Below are 21,481 nucleotides of genomic sequence, written 5' to 3'. Positions count from 1 at the left end.
TCTTTGTATTTCTCCCTTACCTAACTCTACACCGTTCAGATAATAATCTGCCTTCCTGTTCTTACTCCCAAAGTGGATAACCTCACACTTATTCACGTTAAACGTCATCTGCCAAGTATCTGCCCACTCACCCAGCCTATCCAAGTCACCCTGAATTCTCCTAACATCCTCATCACATGTCACACTGCCACCCAGCTTAGTATCATCAGCAAATTTGCTGATGTTATTTTCAATGCCTTCATCCAAATCGTTGACGTAAATTCTAAACAGCTGTGGTCCCAATACCGAGCCCTGTGGCACCCCACTAGTCACCACCTGCCATTCCGAGAAACACCCATTCACCGCTACCCTTTGCTTTCTATCTGCCAACCAGTTTTCTATCCAGGTCAATCTTCCCCCTGATGCCCTGAGCTTTGATTTTACCCACCAATCTCCTATGTGGGACCTTATCAAATGCCTTCTGAAAATCGAGGTACACTACATCCACTGGATCTCCCCCGTCTAACTTCCTGGTTACATCCTCGAAAAACTCCAACAGATTAGTCAAGCATGATTTACCCTTGGTAAATCCATGCTGGCTCAGCCCAATCCTATCACTGCTATCTAGATATACCACTATTTCATCCTTAATAATGGACTCTAGCATCTTCCCCACCACCGATGTCAAGCTGACAGGTCGATAGTTCTCTGTTTTCTCCCTCCCTCCTTTCTTAAAAAGTGGGATAACATTAGCCATTCTCCAATCCTCAGGAACTGATCCTGAATCTAAGGAACATTGGAAAATGATTACCAATGCATCCGCAATTTCCAGGGCCACCTCCTTTAGTACCCTAGGATGCAGACCATCTGGACCTGGGGATTTGTCAGCCTTCAGTCCCATCAGTCTTCTCATCACCGTTTCCTTCCTAATGTCAATCTGTTTAATTTTCTCTGTTACCCTATGTCCTTGGCCCATCCATACATCTGGGAGATTGCTTGTGTCTTCCTTAGTTTGCAGGTATCACGGGTTTTCTTCAGGAGCATGGTGGACTAACTCTCAGACCTGTTGAACTCAAGACAGGAAGAATCTTTATCTCTGACCACTTTATTTGATGCTGCTGGCATAAAAGCCAAGGGATTCTCTAACATTATTCAGTCACATCAATTTGCAATGATAGCTGCAATTTTTTTAACCTTGGTAGCCTTGTTACAAGCAGGCATTTGCTGTTATAAGAGTTACCCTTTCATCTCCTATTCAAAATTTTTTCCAAAGTGATCCAAACTAATTTGGAACTAATCCAAATGATATAACTATTTTCTCCATCAACTTAATTGGGTAAATGCTGAAAATAGATTTTTTTTTAAAAAATCCTATGAACATTTATCCAAAATGCTACCAAGTTATCCAATCACAAACAAGAGAAAATCCAAGCAACACACACAAAATACCGGAGGAACTCAACAGGCCAGACAGCATCAATGGAAAAAAGTACAATCGATGCTTTGGGCCGAAACCCTTCATCAGAACTGGAGAAAAAAGATGAGAATTCAGAGTAAGAAGTTGGAGGGAAGGAAGGAAAAATACAAGGTGTAGGTGATGGTTGAAAGTGGGAGCAGAGGAGGGGTGATGTAAAGAGCTGAGAAGTTGATTGTTGAAAGAGATACAGGGCTGGAGAATGGAGAATCTGATAGCAGAGCACAGAAGGCCATGGAAGAAAGAAAAGGGAAGGAACACCAGAGGGAGGTGAGGGGCAGGTAAGGAGAGAGAGGGAAATGGAGATGGGAAATGGTGAGAGGGGGTATCCATTACTGGAAGTTTGAGAAATTGATGTTCCCACCATCAGGTTGGAGGCTACCTAGATGGAATAAAAGGTGCTGTTCCTCCAACCTTAGTGTGACCTCATCACGACAGTAGATGGGGCCATGGACTGACATGTCAGAGTGGGACTGGGAAATGGAATTAAAATGGCCATTGGGACATCCTGCTTTTTCTGGCGAACAGAGCATAGGTGCTCTGTGAAGCGGTCTGCCAATCTAAATTGGGTCTTCCTGATATACAAGAGGCCACACTGGGAGCACTGGATAGAGTACATGACCCCAACAAACTCACAGATGAAGTGTCACCTCATTTGGAAGGACTGTTTTGGGCCGTGAGGGAGGAGGTGTAGGAGCAGCTGTAGCACTTGTGCCACTTGCAAGTGCCAGAAGGGAGATCACTGAGGAGAGACGAATGGGCAAGGGAGTCGCATAGGGACCAATCCTTGTGGAAAGCAGGAAGTGGGGGGAGAGCAAATGATGTGCTTGGTGGAGGGATCCTGTTGGAGTTGGCGGAAGTTCTGGAGATCTGCGTGCTGGATGCAGAATGCTGGTGGGATGGTAGGTGAGAACAAGAGGAACTCTATCCATGGTGGGGTGGTGGGAGGATGGGGTGAGGCAGACGTGTGAAATGCAAGAGATGCAGTTGGGGCAGTGTTGATGGTGGAGGAAGGGAAGCCACTTTCTTTGAAGAAGGAGGACATCTTTGTTCTGCAATGAAAAGCCTCATCCTGAGAGCAGATGCGGCTCAGGCGGAGGAATTGAGGGAAGGGGATGGCGTTTTTACAGGTAATGGTGGTTGTGAGAGTCAATGTGTTTATAATAGACATTAGTGGATAAACTGTCTCCAGAGATAGAGACAGAGATTGAAAAGGGGAGGTAGATGTCAGAAATAGACCAGGTAAGTTAAAGGGCAGTGTGGAAGTTGGAGACAAAGTTGATGAAGTTGACGAGCTTCGTGTCGGTGCACGAAACAGCACTAATGCAGTCATCAATGTAGGGAAAATTTGGGAGTGACACCAGTGTAGACTTGGAATATAGACTGTTCCACGTAGCCAACAAAAAGGCAGGTGTAGCTGGGACCCATGTGAGTGCCCATGGCTACCCCTTTTGTTTGGAGGAGCCAAAGGAGAAATTATTAAGAGTGAGGACATTCCACTAGACAGAGGAGAGTGATGGTGGAAGGGATCTGGTTAGGTCTGGTGTCCAGAAAGAAATAGAGAGCTTTGAGGCCTTCCTGGTGGGGGATGGAGGTGTATAAGGATATCCATGGTAAAAACAAGATGCTCAGGCCAGGGAACTTGAAATCATTGAAAAGATCAAGAGTGTGTGAAGTGTCATGGATGTAGGTAGGAAGGGACTGAACCCAGAGGGGATAAAACTGAGTTGATATGTACAGATATAGGTTCAGTGGGGCAGGAACGAGCAGAAACAATGGGTCTAGCTGAACGGGCAGGATTGTGGATCTTGAGTAAGAAGTAGAAATGGAAGGTGCATGGTGCGGGATCTATGAGGTTGGTGCCGGTGGATGGGAGATCCCCAGTTAGGGTGATGGAAGAGGACGGGAGTTAAGGTCAATGATGGCATGGGAGACAATGGCCTGGTATTACTTAGTGGAACCTTGTTCGAGGGGGAAGTAAGAGGTGGTGTCTGACAGTCATTGCCTGGCCTCAGCAATGTAGCGGTCAGTAGCCAGACTAATACAGCATCACCCTTATCTACGGATTTGATGGTGAATTTAGGATTAATGCAGAGGGAGTGGAGAGCGGTGCATTCGGAAGGGGTGAGGTTAGCATTGGAGAGATGAGTGGTGAAATTGAGATGGTTGATGTCTCATGGGCAGTTAACAATGAAAAGATCCAAAGCAGGCAGAAGACGAGAGCGGGGTGTCCAGAGGGTTGAAGACCGGATAGAGGGTGATCGGTACGGGCTGCAGAGTCCTTGTCAAAGAAATAGGTCTGAAGAAGGAGGCAGCTCAGCGTCATGGTGGGTGAGAAACACACTGAGGTGTCGGCGCAGGGGGCAAAGGTGAGGCCACCCCTTTCTTCCATGGCCTTCTGTCCTCTCCTTTCAGATTCCGCCTTCTCCAGCCCTCTATCTCTTTCACTAATCAATTTCCTAGCTCACTACTTCACCCCTACCCCTCCTAGTTTTACCAATCATCTACCACCATGTATTTCTTGCTCCCCACCCCCCACCTTACTACTCAGGTTTCTTTTTTCTCAGTTCTGATGCAGGATCTCAGACTGAAACGTCCATTGTTTACTCGTTCTCATAGATGCTGCCTGGCCTGCTGAGTTCTGTGATGGTTGATTCTGTATGTTACCTTTCCCAGCTAAGTAGATGGTTAAATGGTTAAGCAATAAGTAGGCATGTAATTTTATCTTACAAGAGAGTTTCAGGAACTCAGCTTTTCCATTTCCAACATTTTTGAGCTTTTGGAGAGTTGACCTTGGCTTTCATTTTTCATGATTTATCTTCTTCACTTTGCAGTCTTCCAGTTGCTGTGAACCTTGGCCTATTCCCCTTGGTTCCTTTATTTCTGTCCATTCCTGGAAATTATTTAGGATATTTCCCTTGGGAAATAACCAGGAATCTCTTGAGAACAGTGCCCCTCTCTGCAAGCCACAGCTTTGGCAGAAATACAAAAGTGAAAAGCGTTGGGTTTCCACCATCCTTTCTCATTCCCTTCTGAACAGCCAGCAGCTCGGTAAAACATTTCAAAGGTTAAACCATTATTTGTCATGTCTGATGCTCAGCAGTCAATTTGCCCATTGCTAGTGGAGTAATTGTCGGCAAACTGCTTCAGAAATGCTATTTGAGGTATAAATATTTGCCAAGATGACAGAGATAGCTCCCTTGCTCTTCTGGGAAATCATGTCATAAAAGGCACAGTGCAGCAATCCATCAATCATGCATGTAGTGCCCACCAACATTTTTGCATTCATGTGTCTAGAAAGGGAATTGATTAGTAGCTTTCCAACTCAGAAGCTAGAGCACCACCGACTAATTGATGCTAAATCAATAAAGCCCTTTCAACCCAGTTTCCATCAAACCTACAATTACAAGATGGCAAGTGCTCAGAAGAAATTGCTGGCTCTAAAGTTCCATATTGACATCTAATACTGGTGGAAAGACAAATTCTCTGATGTGCAAAATGATGTTTATTATTATTCTGAAGTACAAAGGCACAAATTGAATCTCTCCCTTGTTCTTTCACCTCACAGTAGAATGGTGGTGGTTTGTACTTGTACTTGTAGCACCATTCTATCACTAAAAACTTAGTTAGATCTGTTACGTACCCCGTAACTGGGTCACTTACCAGCAAAGATAGAGAGGTCCGTTGAAGTCTGATGGTACTATTTTTAACAGTATTTATTGATAAAAATACACAAAATAATATCAATGCAAACATACAGATAATATACGTCGTCAATACTAAATCTAAGAGCGCGGGTATAATAATAATCAATAAGAAATAGCTCTATCATTGTCTAGGGGATAATGTATTGTCCGATGGAAATATAAAAGTCACTTTAGTTCATTCCAGCTGCAGCTCTTTGGTTGGAGAGAAAGACGGGTTAAAACTTGCCCATTCCTTTTATGATGTCAATCCTTCGAGAGTGGTTGGGAGTTGATTTCCCCGTTGTTAGCTAAAAACCGTTCTTCCGTGGTAAAGGCCACCGATTCCGGGGCAAATGGAAACAGACGCACGTGGCCCTCCCACCGGCTTTCACTATTACGGGACCGCTAGCGTTTCTTCTGGTGCGTCTGAGGGGCTGTTCCCACAGACCCTCTTTTTATCCTGACTCACAGGGTCTCAGGTGTCAATCAGGTTGGGATGATGCAATCCCTCCACCAACCTCCCCCTCGGTTCATTGCTTGGGGGCTTCGATGCATCGTACAGGATGCAATACACAAGTCCGTCTCCAAGAGACAATAGCCGGTATCAATGGGTCCGCCTTTCGGAGGCCAGGACACATTCCAACTCTTTGTGGATTCTGCATGTCTTTCTCTCATTTCCTGGGTCTCCTGAACTGACTTAATAGTGATCTTGCGATTCTCACAAAGGAGGAGGCTACCCCGCACCCTTCGGCCCCTCAGAGCTGTGGCACATTCGTAACAGATCATTAACTTGATCTGTATGTTCTGTACAATGTAAAATGAACACTGCAGAGTAAGGGCAATTTTCTGCTCAGCAATTTAAAGTACCTAAGGCAGGACAAAGAGCATGATATCAAATCTGGAAAAATAAACAATGCGTAAGTAATTTCACTCTGCAATGATTTGCAAGTGATTGTTTATGTGCAAACAATTCATCTGTAGTTAAACCACACTGTTTCATGAGCATCTTGTGCACTACAAACTCATTTTGCATTTCAAAAACATTGATGGAAAAGGCTGAAGAAGGAGGACTGTGTTTTGTTACAATTGGGTAGAGGTATTTTTGGTCAATGTTACTGTAATAACTGGAGGTGATAACACAATTAGATGAAGCCTCTACTAAAATAGTGAAGGATAGAATTACTCCCAGTCAGTAACAACACATCACACATGCTTAATGAGGAGAAATGCTTATTTAATTATTCAACCAGTAGCTGGAGCACGGGCCTTAATATCCAATGGGAAATCAAATAACTTGTGATCTGTTGTAGAGCAATTGACGATTTAGTTTGATAAACGGTTTCATTTTGTCAGAAGGAACTTGAGAAGAAACTACTGAAACACAGTATTGCAATAAGTTTCAGATTTAATCAATATGCTCTAAAATTTGTTTTATTTAATTATTAGGTACAAGGAATTGTAAACTTTGTCCTTATAAAGTTAGCACAGTTTTAACATCTGTTCCACTATCAAGGACTCCTGGCAGCTGCAAATTTAAGAGTCTTTCAGTAACCCTTGATGCGCTCTGATAGAGCTACTATTAAAAGGGCGAATCTACTCAATTGAAGCAGGAATGTTCTTGAATTCCTTTTCTGCCATTAACCCTTAACAACATCAAACATATAAGAGTATCTCCTGTGTTATGGCCTTTGAAACTGTTCATAACCCTAGTCCAAAGGAGGATTCTGCTTGCACAGTGGGAAAAATCTTTCTTTATATATTAATGATCAAATAATTTATTATCATGCAAGAAGTGCTTCCTGAAATATAAAATATTACTATAGTAATCAATTTTTATTGTTCTTTACCATATTCTTGCAAGATTAACTGTTATCACACTATAGCTTCTAACATTCCATTCAGAGTGACATGGCTCCTCGTTGGGGAGGGTATGTACTTTTGGAACAGGACTGCCAAAACTTCAAATTGCAAAAACTTCTCTCCTCAGTCTTTTCTGACCTCGTTGTTCCACAGAGAGAAAACTCACAACCAGTTTCTGCTCAGACTGGCGAGTAAAAATTGCATTTGGATCTGAATAGAAATCTATGCCAGTTTTTGGTAGCCCCAGTACAAATAGACCATTTAAGTCATGGTTTTCAGCAAACAAAGTGTAATTGTTCAGAAAGGTTAAGGGAAGATAGAAAGATGAACCAGAGAATGTCATTGTTATTTTGAGATCCCTGAGTAAAGGGCAAACTGATGAATCTGTGATGAACCATTGGAATGTGAACTTAAAGAGAAGTGTTATTTCACCACTGTGTCATTATCGTGACTACAAGACATTGCATTTTGGAGTGAATATGGACCACTTTCTGTGTCTGTTACTGAAGACATTTACACTCTTGTTTTTCTGGATTGCTTTTGAATGCAAGTTCGCACAAAATATTGCAGATGCTCAAATCTGCAGCAAAAAGAATAAGCTGCTGGGGGGGGTGGGGGGGTCTCCACAGGTTAAGCAGCATCTGTGAAGGTAAAGGAATGTTACATTTTTCAAATCAGGACTAAGTGTATAGAGGGAAGGAAGCCAAGTGGTGAGAGGTAGGAGTGTGATGGAGCTGGTAAGTGAGAGGTGGGACGGGGTCAGGGGGTTTGGAATGGTGGGCAGATGGAACCAATGAAGCATATGGGAGAGCGTATTGGAAAGGAAGATGAAGGATGAAACGGGGAGAAAATCCAGGGATCTGAGATGCAGAGGGACTTGGAAGTCCTTGTGCAGAACGCCTTAAAGGTTAACTTGCAGGTTGAGTCGGTGGTGAGGAAGGCAAATGCCGTGTTAGCATTCATTTCAAGAATCTAGAATACAAGAGGAGGAATGTGATGCTGAGGCTTTATAAGGCACTGGTGAGTCCTCACCTTGAGTATTGTGAACAGTTTTGGGCCCCTCATCTTAGAAAAGATGTACTGGCATTGGAGAGGGTCCAGAGGAGGTTCACAATGATGATTCCAGGAAAGAAAGGGTTATCATATGAGGAACATTTGATAGCTCTGGGTCTGTACTCGCTGGAATTCAGAAGGATGAGGGGGGATCTCATTGAAACCTTTCAAATGTTGAAAGGCCTAGACAGAGTAAATGTGGAAAGGGTGTTTCCCATGGTGGGAGAGTCTAGGACAAAAGGACATAGCCTCAGCATAGAGGGTTGCTGTGGAGGCCAGGTCGTTTAAGGCAGAGATTGATAGGTTCTTGACTGGACATGGCATCAAAGGTTACGGGGAGAAGGCTGAAAACTGGGGTTGAGGAGAAGATGGGAAAAAAGGATTAGCCATGATTGACGGCGGAAGAGACTTGGGGCCAGGTGGCCTAATTCTGCTCCTGTGTCTTATGGTCTTATAAAGACACACAGATGAATAGTTTTGTGGACAATTCACTCAACCTATTAAAAAGCTACTTGGATTAAAATTCTGTCCTGTTAATAATATTGACGCACAGAATTTCTATTTTGCTTTCAGGATTTGACACATGCTCTTAAGATATGTGCATCATCTACTCACTCTGTAGCAGTAAGTGATAAAATTGTATGAATGGGATGTAGGATTATGTAAAAGAAAATGAAGCCGTTGATGAAGAAATAAGGGAACGCCTGAACTAGACTATAAATGCAACATTCAAATAGAAGCATGAACTATAATGCCACTGGATCACCTGTAACCCAAACATGGAAAGTCAACTTTGAAGGTGTTACTTCTGAATTAGTTTAGCTGATTTTTGTTTTTATTGAGAGGCTGAGTCTGAGATACCAAATACCAATTTGCGCACAAATGGCCTGAGTTGGTAGGTGCGTCCCACAGACCAAACTCACAACTTGCATTCTCTGTTGCCTCAGACTTACCAGGTCAAGGCCCACGTGGTGGAACCTGTTAGCCAAAGCATTCCTGGAGCAAAGCAGTGTCACTTGTACATTTGTCATGAGAGACTTAATCAGTGGACGTAAGTAAACCAAAAGAAGCTCCACCCCTGGTTTTGTCAGTTGTCATTGTTTTTAAAGCTGACACTTCTTTAATTACATCTAGAATTCTGTTTTTCTGTATAGCTTTGCACAAAAGTTGAATTTAATAGTTACTAAATTAATTTAAATCCATTGATGAAAATTTCCTAGCTGTCCGTAAAGACAAATCAGTGGATGGACACAATTAATATTATTTCATTAAATATGTTTCGGATCTCACATAACAATACTTCTTGTTATCTGGGCCCATACTGTTTCCAGAATATCAATGAAATGAATAGTGCTCCCTGTTATTTCGCTCTAATTTCATGTTGCATATAGATAATATTGCCGCATGTGGTTGAATCATTTTTGAACCTTTTCAAACGGTGCTCTTCCATGTTGCTCCATGCAAACAGGATCTTGTTGTTGACTTACCACTGAATTACATTGATTGCCATGGTTAACTGGGTGGTAGAAACAGATCAAGCCCCCTTGTGTTTGCAAACTTAAAATTATTATTTATTACATTGCATAGTTATTAATCAGAGGCAATTCAGCTCATTGGCAATGAAAATTAACCAATGCACCTTCAAAGTCTGTTGTTAAAAGTAAAAAAAGACTTTTTTCCAGTACGCCATTCAGGACTTAAAGTTGACCAGAAGTGATTTGAAGGGAACGAACTGAAGCCTGTTACCTATTCGTGTATATCTTGACCCTTACGGGTTGCTGTCAAGCTTCCCTGTGTGTTACGTACTGAACGTAATGTGACAGGGCATTCTGGGTAGATGAGTTACAAGTAAAATAAACAGCAGCACGTTTGTTCCTCACCTCTCCATCTCTCGTGTAAGTGTTATTCACGGCCACCCAGCTTCCCTGTATCACAAACACAACCGCTATCGACAAAGTGACAGATCCTCTCACAATATTTATTGTTTCGTTCCCTTCAGTGAGAAATGACTGTGTGCAATGCTGGCAGTATGTGCTGAGTCATGTAGGTGAGTGAAAAGATGTCATGTAAAAAAAAATGGCCACAGTAAATGCTTTGGATTCAATCATGACTCCGGATGCTTTCCACGTGGAGTTTGCATGTTCTCCCTGTGAACATATTTGTTTATTCCAGGTGATCTGTTCACTTCCCACTTCCCAAAGACATGCAGGTTAACTGGCCACTATAAATTGTTCCTAGTGTGCAGGTGAATGGTAGAAGAAGGGGGGGAGCTGAAAAAAGATGAGAATAGATGTAGGGAAAATTAAAGAAAAGTTTAAAGTAGGATTCAAGTAAATAGGTTGGCGTGGACTTGTTGGGCTGAAGGTCTCTTTCTGTGCTGTAACTCCTTGTGAATCTATGACACTACCCTTTGTAATAGTGCTGTTGGATATTCTGTGCCAATTGGAGATACTCTTTATTTCTGCTATTTTATTATAGTCATTTTTTTGCTAATTGGTTTATTGATGTCACATGTACCGAGACATACAGAATAATTTTGTTTTGCTTGCCATGAATGCTGATCATTCAGAAACACTCATTTGACGAGGTAGTATAAAGGGAAAGGCAAGAACAGGACAGAATGAGGTGTTACAATTACAATGGAAGTATAGTGCAGGCAGGTAATAATAAGGTGTAATGGCCAAGACAAGGCAGACTATGAAGTCAAGTTTCTCTTTATCGTACAGGAGCTTCATTCAGGACCTCTTTATATCTCTTCTTCTTTATTTCTATAAGACATAGTAGCAGAATTAGGCATATTGGCCTATCATGTCTGTTCCACCATTCGATCATGACTGATTTATTTTGCCTCTCAATCCCATTCTCCTGCCTTCTCCATGTAACCTTTAATGTCCTTACTGGTAAAGAGCCTATGCACCTCTGCTTTAAGTGACTTGGTCTTCTCAGCTGTCTGATTTGATTCACCACTCTTTGGCTGAAGAAATTTATTTTCATCTCTGCTATATCCTTCATCTTTTTTTCATTTAATACATGTTACTCAATTTATTCACTTTAATCAACGCTTCTTTGCAGTTTTTATGCTGGTAATTTCTTGGTTCTTCAGTCTAATTGTTTGAGGAAGATGCACTGTGGCTTGTCCCAGATACCGTGTGTAACATTGCTCTCTTACCAACTTTTTAGGATGGAAGGACTGCGCTACACGTCGCTGCAGCACATTCAAAGGAAGAGATTGTTCGGCTGCTTCTGGCAAAGAGATGGGACCCTAATCTCACTGGAGGGGTATGGATGCAGCTACTGGTGGTGCTTTTTTTTACCTGAAGTTACTCAACACCTTTTGAGAAAAGTGTGAAACTATACAGTTGTGTACTCCTGTGAAGAGTCATGCCAATGAGGCAAGTAATCCCTGGTTACAGCTGGGAAATGAAAAACATCCTTAAATTGTGTCCACTGGGCAAGGTGTGATCCAGGCTGTCTTGGCTAATTACTGGTGAAGTATATTGGTGCAAAAGGCTGGAGTGTGGAAGAGGGGGATTCTAGTCTGTACTGTGTGCTGATTACGAAAAGAAGTCTCTCGTTTCCTGAGCAGTCAGTGGTCACCTTCTCTACTCTGCTGTGAGCTGAGGTATTGCTGTTCTACTGGTCTTCCTCATCCTCTTGCTTATCTTCAACCTGCAGTGCTTCATGCTCTGAGTTTGCATTCCTTTCTTTCTCAGGTACCTCAGAGATTCTGAGGCCATGTAGCATACAGAGATGATAATGAGACTGACAAAATCTCCACCTGTGGGACCTATACAATAACCCAGATTGATACAGGCACCAGAATCTCACTTTCATAAGATCTGTGTTATTCAACAATAATTTTCATTGTTTTTTTTATTATTCATTACTTTTTCAAGATTTGGCCATAGTCCATATCTAATTGCCCTTGAGAATGTGACAAGGAGGCAGACGTGTAGTAATCTGACTGGCTAAGGCACTCCCAAAATGCTGTTGGGAAGGAATTTCCTGGTTTTAGAGCCAGCTATGATGAAGGAACTGATATGTTTCCAGATATGGAGAGTGTGCAGTTTGGAGGAACCAGTTGATGATGAAATTCTCATGGACCTCCTTCCCTGTATCCCCCAGTAGTAGTAATGAGACTGACAAAATCTCCACCTGTGGGACCTATATGATAACCCAGATTGATACCCTCAGTAGTAGGTGTCTTTGACTTGGTTGTGCTGTCACAGCTGTCTGGGCAAGTAACTGTATTGGACACTGCAGTCACTGTTCGCTGGCAGTGAAGGGAATGAGTATTTAGGATCTTATGTTGACAGTGCTAGTACTGCAAGCTGATTTCAGGAACCTAGGAAGAAGAGACCTCATGGGCAATGACTGTCTGCAGTCATGGAAAGCCAGTAATGCAGGAAATCCTGATGCTGAAACTGCCACCTGCTCCTCACTGAAATCAAAGTATATGTGGTCCTCTTCTCATTACTATCATCAGGGAGGAGGTACAGAAGACTGAGGACCCTTGTTCAATTATTAAGGAACAGCTTCTTCCACTCTGCCTTCAGATTTCTGTATGGTTTATGAACCTGTGAACAGTACCTCCTTATTCCCATTTGTTACACAATTTATATATTTTTGTAGTTTATAGATCTTCATGCCTTTGCACTGTATTACTGTTGCAGAAAAACAAATTACATGTCATACATTAATGATAATAAGTCTGATTCTGAAGGCAGTGCTAGATAACCTCTTTTTGGTAGCAATGAGCTGCCAAAAAAATACGTACACAACGCTGGAAGAACTCAGCAGGCCAGGCAGCATCCGTGAGAAAAGAGTAGCCAACGTTTCGGACCGAGACCCTTCATCAGGAATGGGGGGGGGAAGAGAGGGCCGAAGCCCAGTAATAGAGATAGGGGAGGGGGTAGGGCCTAGGGATGCCAGGTGGAGAACCAATCAGAGGAAGGATAAAGGGGGGAGGGGATAAGCAGGAAAGAACTGTAGAGATAAAGAAGCAGAAAGTTGAAAGGGGAGAGAGGCAGAGAGGGACCTGGGATAGGGGAAGGGGGAGGGGGAGGGGGAGGGAATTACCGGAAATTGGAGAATTCAATGTTCATACCACCAGGCTGGAGGCTACCCAGACGGTAGATGAGGTGTTGCTCCTCCAACCTGAGTTTGGCCTCATCATGACAGTAGAGGAGGCCATGTATGGACATATCTAGATGGGAATGAGAGGCAGAGTTGAAGTGGGTGGCAACTGGGAGGTCCTGTCTATTGTGACGGACGGAGCGTAGGTGCTCGATGAAGCGGTCCCCCAATCTGCGTCGGGTCTCGCCGATGTAGAGGAGGCCGCACCGGGAGCACCGGATGCAATAGACGACTCCAGCAGACTCGCAGGTGAAGTGTTGCCTCACCTGAAAGGACTGTTTGGGGCCCAGAACGGTGGTAAGGGGGGAGGTGTGGGGACAGGTGTAGCATTTGCGCTTGTAGGGATAAGTGTCGGGTGGGAGTTCTATGGGAAGGGACGTGTGGACCAGGTAGTCGCGGAGAGAACAATCCCTGCAAAAAGCTGAGAAGGGTAGGGAGGGAAAGATGTGCTTGGTGGTGGGGTCCTGTTGAAGGTGGCGGAAGTTGCGGAGGATAATATGTTGGATCCAGAGGCTGGTGGGGTGGTAGGTGAGGACAAGGGGAACCCTGTCTCTGTTGTGGTGACGGGAGGATGGGTTAAGGGCTGAAGTGCGGGAAGTGGAGGAGATGTGGGTGAGGGCATCTTTGATGACGCCAGAAGGGAAACCACGATCCTGAAAGAAAGAGGACATTTGAGAAGTCCTGGAACGGAAATCCTCATCCTGGGAGCAGATGCGGCGGAGACGGAGGAACTGGGAATAGGGAATGGCATTTTTGCATTGGGCAGGGTGGGAAGAGGTATAGTCAAGATAGTTATGGGAGTCAGTGGGTTTGTAGAAGATGTCAGTTCATAGTCTGTCTCCAGAGATGGAGACCGAGAGATCAAGAAAGGGGAGAGAAGTGTCCGAGATGGACCAAGTGAATTTAAGGGCTGGGTGAAAGTTAGAAGCAAAGTTGATGAAATTGACGAGCTCAGCATGGGTGCAGGAAGCAGCACCAATGTAGTCGTCAGTGTAGCGGAGGAAAAGTTGGGAAGTGGTGCCAGTATAGATTTGGAGCATAGACTGTTCCACATAACCCACAAAGAGGCAGGCATAGCTGGGGCCCATGCGAGTGCCCATGGCTATGCCCTTGGTCTGGAGAAAGTGGGAAGAACCAAAGGAGAAGTTATTGAGAGTTAGAACAAGCTCCGCCAACCGGAGGAGTGTGGTGGTGCTGGGGAACTGGTGGGGTCTGTTATCCAAAAAGTAGCGGCGGGCTTTGAGGCCTTCTTGATGGGGGATGGAGGTGTTTAAGGATTGAACATCCATGGTAAAAATGAAGTGGTCGAGGCTGGGGAATTGGAAGTTATTGAAGAGGTGAAGGGCATGGGACGTATCCTGGATGTAGGTGGGGAGAGACTGAACTATGGGGGATAAAATGGAGTCCAGGTAGGCAGACACAAGTTTGGCAAAGATCTGCTGCAGCTGCTTGGAATGATCCTGTGACAAGGAAGCTGGGAGATTATGAAAAAGAAGTACAGGCACAAAAATGGCTGAAGGCCTTCTCACATCATTCTTCACACCTCAATAACAGCCTTGATAAACCAAACTGTATTGGAGAGGATTGGATAAGATGTAATGTATCTGGAAATGCTGTGAAAATACACTATTCACAGATGGGTATGTCTTTGCCTTGTGTTCCTAACTCACCTTTTTGGACAATTATTGCCTCAGCGAAGACTCTGGTAAAGAAATTCTTCCAAAGGTCTCACCACTGAGCTACTCAAATATCAGCAGCTGAATGTTGGGGAAAATACTCACTCTTCTTTCACACCATGAAGGACAATTCAGAAGGCGTTTGAGCTCACTATAGTGAGTGCAGGCAAATCTTCCATGTTAGCAAAATGTTGCTTTAAATAACAACAAATGCCACAAAGTAGTACAATACAGCTAGCGTTGGCAGAATTTCAAATGGTGCTGAGAGGGCATACAGGAGCAAGATGTATCAGCTAGTTGAGTGTTGTCAAAGCAACAACCTTGCACTAAATGTCAGTTAGACCAAAGAACTGATTGTGGTCTTCAGAAAGGATAAAACGAGGGAACACACACCTGTCCTCATAGAGGGATCAGAAGTGGAAAGAGTGAGCAATTTCACGTTCCTGGGCATCAAGGTCTCTGAGGATCTGTCCTGAGCCCAACGTACTGATGCAACTACAAAGAAGTGCTACAACAAGTGTATGGGACATTGGAAAAAAAAGTTGAATTTCCCCATGGGGATGAATAAAGTATCTATCTATCTATCTATCTAAGTGATGATAGTGCGTATACTTCATTTGGAGTTTGAGGAGATTTGGTATGTCACCAAAGACACTCACAAACTTCTGCAGATGTACCATGGAGAGCGTTCTAATTGCCTGGTGTGGCGGTGAGGGAGGACAACTGCACAGGATGGAAAGAAGCTGCAGAAAGTTGTGAACTTTGTCCGCTCCATCGCGGGCAATAGCCACTGTAGTACCTAAGACATCTTCAAGGAGCGATGCCTCATTAAGAAACCCCATCACTCAGGACATTCCCTCTTGTCATTGCTACCATCAGGGAGGAGGTACAGGAGCCTGAAGGCACGCACTCAACAATTCAGGAACAGCTTCTTCCCCACTGCCATCGATTTCTGATTGGATGTTGAACCCATGAACACTACTTCACTACTTTTTATTTTGATTTTGCACTGCTTATTTAACTACTTAACATACTGTATGTACAGGTATTCTTACTGTAATACATGTTTTTCTTCTCTATTATGTATTGTGCTGCTGCAGCAAAGACAGCAAATTTCAACTGCTGGTGATATTAAACCTGATTCTGAGTGAACAGTGATTTCATATGCAGTTGATTGTATCTGGACAATGGATTACAAGAGATTGTACTGTTACTTCATGTGTTGCAGCTGACTATAGTGTAACTTTCTATGTTGGAAATGGAATTGGAATTGATCCATTATTGTCACATACTGAAGAGCTTGTCTTGCATACCATTTTATAGACATCAAATCATTATACAATCCATTTAAGTAAATCAAGTTAAAGCGATAACAATGCAGAATAAAGTGTAACAACTACACAGAAATTGTGGGCACATAAACAATAAGATGCAAGATTGTAACAAGGTCCGGAGTCCATTATATGACACCGTATTGCAGATCATATCTCATATTATGGTGATGAATATGGAACTAGTCATTGAGCAAGAAGTGAAAACATTTGGAAAGAATATTAAGCATGCTAATGTGAATGTACATGAAGGGAGACACTAACTTCCCGAAGGCTACCACAGGCAATCAAAATAACAGTATTATTCTGCGTTAAATGATTTATGTGCTACATGATCCATTTTTCAGACGTGTTTGCCCTATTGCCGGTCACTGAGTTACCTAATGGCTCTAAAAGTTTATGAATCAGATTAAATTGCCGCTGACTGCTTGCTTTTGCTCCTTTCTTTTCTGAACTTGCCAGCAAACTTGGAAATTACTTTCTGTTTTAGTCCATGGTCGAAGAAGCGGTTGAGAAGGTTAAATTGCTAGAATGCACCATTACTTGTACTGATTGCCGGGACTTTGAAAATATTTAGAAGGTACTGTGAGCCCAGAGTTTGTTTTAGAAATTAATCTGTGATAAAGGGAACTTCCCAGTGGCCAAACATCTTAGTTCTGATTCCTATTCTCATTCTTCTTGTCTCAAGCTGAGGCCACCCTCAGGGTGAAGGAACAACACCTTATATTCTGCCTGGGTACCCTTGAGCCTAATGGCATGAATATTGATTTCTCCTTCTGGTAAACAAGCTCCCCTCCTTCTCTGTTCCCCACTCTGACCTTTTACTTCTTCTCACCTACCTATTACATCTCCCTGGGCCCCCCCCCCTTCCCTTTCTCCTATGGTCCACTCTCCTCTCCTCAGATCTTTCTTCTCCTGCCCTGACCTTTCCCACCCACCTGGTCTCACTTATTACCTTGCAGATAGACACTTTCCCTTCCCCCATCCTTTCTATTCTGGCATTTTCCCCCTTCCTTTCCAATCATGAAGAAGGGTCTCAGCTTTTTGTGTGTGATGCTTTGGACATCTGCCATCTGCAGACTTTCTTGAAGGGTCTCGGCCCGAAACATTGACAGTGCTTCTCCCTATAGATGCTGCCTGGCCTGCTGCGTTCCACCAGCATTTTGTGTGTGTTTCTTGAATTTCCAGCATCTGCAGATTTCCTCATGTCTATGATAACTAGTTTTGTTAGTCATAACCCAAAGTTACCAAAATCCTACCTTCTTAAAATAATAAAATGAAGATAAACTCCTTTAGGAGAAAATGTTTTATTTTTATTACATAAAATGAAAAATACATAATTTATTTATATTTCACAAGTACAACATTCTACGAGGTTATAAACGAATCGGAAACCTGATTTTTTTTTTTTTTGTTAATTTGTCCAACCAAGCCTTTAAGAAGTATTCTGGATTTTGCAGTTCTATTGCATTCTACTTTGTTCTTTGCCTATTTAACTGTTCTAAATAGCAGCTTCGACCTCCGAGGTTGCCTGTAAATCTTATGTAATTTTAATTTACGATGGTTTGATGCAGATTGGCATGTGTCCGAATCACTCAAGGAGAGCTTCTATCTAATAGTTACAAGACTATTGAATTGTCCCCAATTATGCTAAAATGGACTCCTGACAGTTTAATAAAACAGACCCTGGTCATACAGTCAATTTATGGCCTTATGGTCTGCAGTGTACTTTTTTCCATAACTATAATACTTAATTTGGCATTCTGTTATTGTTCTCCCCTGTACTACTTCCCTGTTGTGAGCAATGATCTGTATAGATGGCATATAAAACAAATTTGTCACTACTTCGGTCCATGTGACAATAATAAACCAAGTTACAATTTACCACTTGGAATCTAGAGACCAAGAAATGTCCAGTCCCATCAAAGCCAATGGAATGATCAGACACCTACTCGACCAAATACCTTGAGATCAGCACTTAAATCTCAAGATCACAGAGCTGCTTGTAATGTACCAGTGGATATTTAAACATGCAAAGTTTAGGATGTTTACTCTTTCCCACAGGATCCTACAACCAAACACATCACTACATTTCCCCTACCACCTCACTCTCCACTTTCCACAGGGATCGCTCCCTCCGTTATTCCCTCTCCATTAATCTCCCTCCTGGTACTTACCTCTGCAAACTGAAGAAGTGCTTCATCTGATGAAGATAAAGCTGACTCTTCACCCAGTCCTGATGAGGGTCTTGGCCTGAAATGTCAATTGTATTCTTTTCCATAGATGCTGCCTGGCCTGCCGAGTTCCTCCAGCATTTGTGTGTTGCTTGGATTTCCAGTATCTGCAGATTTTCTTGTGTAAATGCTACCCATTTACTTCCTCTCTGACCTCCATTCAGGGCTCCAAACAGTCCTTCCAGGTGAGGCAGCATTTCACCTGTACATCTGTTGGGGTCATCTATTGTATCCAGTGCTCACGATGCAGCCCCCTCTTCATTGGTGAGACTCAACGTTGAATGGAAGACCACTTTGCTGAGCATTTTTGCTCCATTCTCAAAACACAGGATTTCCTGATGGCCAACCATTTTAATTCCAATCCCCATTCCCATTGCAACATGCTGGTCCATGGCCTCCTCTGCTGTCACAATGATGTCTCTCAAAATTTGGAGGAGCAACACCTCATATTCCATCTGGGTAGGTGATGCACCATCAATAACTCACTTTGAGATGTAAGAAGCGAGATATCGGCTTTTATTGACTGGAAGAATGAACAACACTACATCCTGGAGAATGAGGCCGGGCTCAGGCCTCAATCGCCTTTATACAGGGGTCTGTGGGAGGAGCCACAGGAGCAGTCAGCAGGGGTCTGTGGGGGGAGCCACAGGAGCAGTCCAGACAGGTATATGTAGTTCACCACAGTAGGCTCCAACCTGATGGTATGAATAATGATTTCTCCTACTTCTGGTGATTCTTTTTCCCCCTCCCCTTTCCCTTTTCTTCAGTTCCCCACTCGGGCCCCCCTCTTGCCTTATCTCTTCTCCTCACCTTCCTATCACTTACCCTGGTAACCCTCCTGGCCTTTCTCTCATGGTTGACTCTCCTTTCCTTTCGGATTAAGATCTCCCGGTAATATGGCAACACATGCAAACACAGTGGCCTCTCGGGCCAAGCAAAGGTGCTTTTTACTTTGTTAAATTTGTTTTTTACAATCCAAAGACAATTTACTCCAAGAACATTGAGCACTGCAGTGCTGTTTGTTGATCAGAATAGCTGGACTGGTGCACAAAGGGCTGGCCAGGATGTTGGAGGGGCAGGTTTCGGTTCAGAGGAGCTTTCCTGACTGCAGACCGTGTTGCTGCATGCTATTCAGAGGCATCGAAGTTGGTGCAGTATGACCGTGAGAGATTGTCTTGGACATTTGACGTGCAATCGTAAGACTGTTGGACAGTGCTAGTGTAAGTTGCTGCAGGCCTGCTACCCTCGTCTGATGGAGGGCCAGATGACATTGAAGCTGTGTAGCCTTGGTTGAAGCAAGGACTAGGCCTCAGGCCTGCTGCAGACCAGGTACTAGACACGGAAGCGCTACAGCATTGTGTCCACAGCCAGCTGGGGCCTGTCCTCTTCCATCAGTGCTGCCCTCCCATGTTCACGCAGTGGAATGACAGGCTGGATTGCGTGTGTCTGTACACTGCCGGGATTGTACCATCAATTGCCCGACATTGCCGCTCAGCATCTTGGACTAGATGTATGTTTTTTTTTTAATGAATATACTTCTTCGCTCACTATTTTGAATTGTGCTACTCACTTTTTAAATGTTTTTGAACTCACTATTTTTAAGTTTGCTTCCTATTTTTAATGTTTGGCTTCTTGGCCCCAGAGGAAAGTTGTCTCGTTCAGCTGTATCTATGCATGTTTTCAATGATAATTAAACTTGATTTGATTTGATATTATTTATTCCTTTTTCTCCAGCCCTTTACCTTTCCCATCCATAATCTCTCAGCTTCTTATTTCATCCCACATCTCCACTCACTTGGCTTCATTCATCACCTGCTAGCTTGTAGTCTTTCCGCTTAATCCCTCCACCACCCCCCCCCCCCCACCTTCTTATTCTGGCTTCTTTCCCCAAACTGATGAAGGATCTCAACCAGGAATGTCCAATAGATGCTGCCTGACCTGAGGAATTCCTCCAGCATTTTGCGTTTGTTGCTCTGGATTTCCAGCATCTGTGGAATCTCTTGTGTTAATGTTTTCCTTTTGTTTGTTTTGTGGCTTGTTCCTTTTCTTTTATTTAGATGTTTTGCTGTTGATTTTATTCATTTTTCTATCTGCACTTCCCCAGATGTTCATTGATTGCAAGTTCATCACTCAAGCGGTCATTTTTCATTGATGTCATTGATAGTGAGTTTCAACAGGCATGAGAGGAACCATATCTTATATATAAACAAATGGATCTTTGAATACATTTCGCTGCAAGATAAATTCCAATCTAGGAGTATTAAAGTCAATGGTTTCATTTAAACTTCCAGGGGTCAGCTCATGGAATCAAATTAGTTAATCTAAATGTCAATTCACTGTTGGAGCAAGACAAAGGATAAAAAGAAAAAAAAGGATTGAAATTCTCTACATTTGTGATGTAAGGAGAGGTTGAAGCTTGAAGGTAAAAGGACGATTACATTGTATGACAGATGTTTGTTTTAATTCAGAATCGGAGTGAGTTGAGGTAAAAGAAGATGCTCTTCTTGCATGAAAATCGAGTGGTTCATGAAATGTCTTCAGAATGGTGCTTATAAAGGTGATTTATTGTGGCATGTAACATGAACACAAGTCCATAAGGGTTCTCTGTTTTCAAATAGTTAACTGGACTTTGTCCTTTCCCATCTGATTAGCAGCAACAGTTCAGCAGTGCTTGGAGTGAACTGGTGACCTCACACATTATCAATCTTGTACAAGATTGCCTGCATTTAGATCTGTAACTCTGAATAGCATTGTCATCTTCTGAGACAATTAGAGACCAGATAATAGTAAGCTGATTCCCTGAGTTGACCAGCAAGGTGATTTTCCTAATGTAGAAAATCAATTTCCATGAACAACAGGATCTGCTCACTGCTTGTTAGTTCAATGAGGCTAACAAGTCATTCTGCTAATAAAAGGGCCAATTTTATCTGAGTATCAAACAGTTAATTCCAAGAAGTTATGCCCATTTTATGAAAGTTCTGAGCCCTGGAGTGTAGTGCTGAATGTTTCCTCATAAAGGTTGCCATAGAAATGGAATGTCCTGTGGATGACA

General features: G+C 43.0%; 1 protein-coding gene across 1 annotated transcript in view; it reads left to right on the top strand.

The window, feature by feature from the left end:
• The window catches only part of trpn1 (transient receptor potential cation channel, subfamily N, member 1), a 245,911-nt gene that overhangs the window by 33,537 nt on the left and 190,893 nt on the right, over positions 1–21,481 (top strand). Inside the window, exon 3 of the mRNA XM_073047991.1 lies at positions 11,233–11,331. Coding sequence (XP_072904092.1) covers positions 11,233–11,331 — 99 coding nt within the window. The remainder of the gene's footprint in view (positions 1–11,232; positions 11,332–21,481) is intronic.

This window comes from Hemitrygon akajei, chromosome 1 (assembly GCF_048418815.1).
Source record: "Hemitrygon akajei chromosome 1, sHemAka1.3, whole genome shotgun sequence".
Classification (NCBI taxonomy): Eukaryota; Metazoa; Chordata; class Chondrichthyes; order Myliobatiformes; family Dasyatidae; genus Hemitrygon; species Hemitrygon akajei.
The sequence above is the reverse complement of the archived record's forward strand: the minus strand, read 5'-3'. Positions and strand labels throughout refer to the sequence as shown.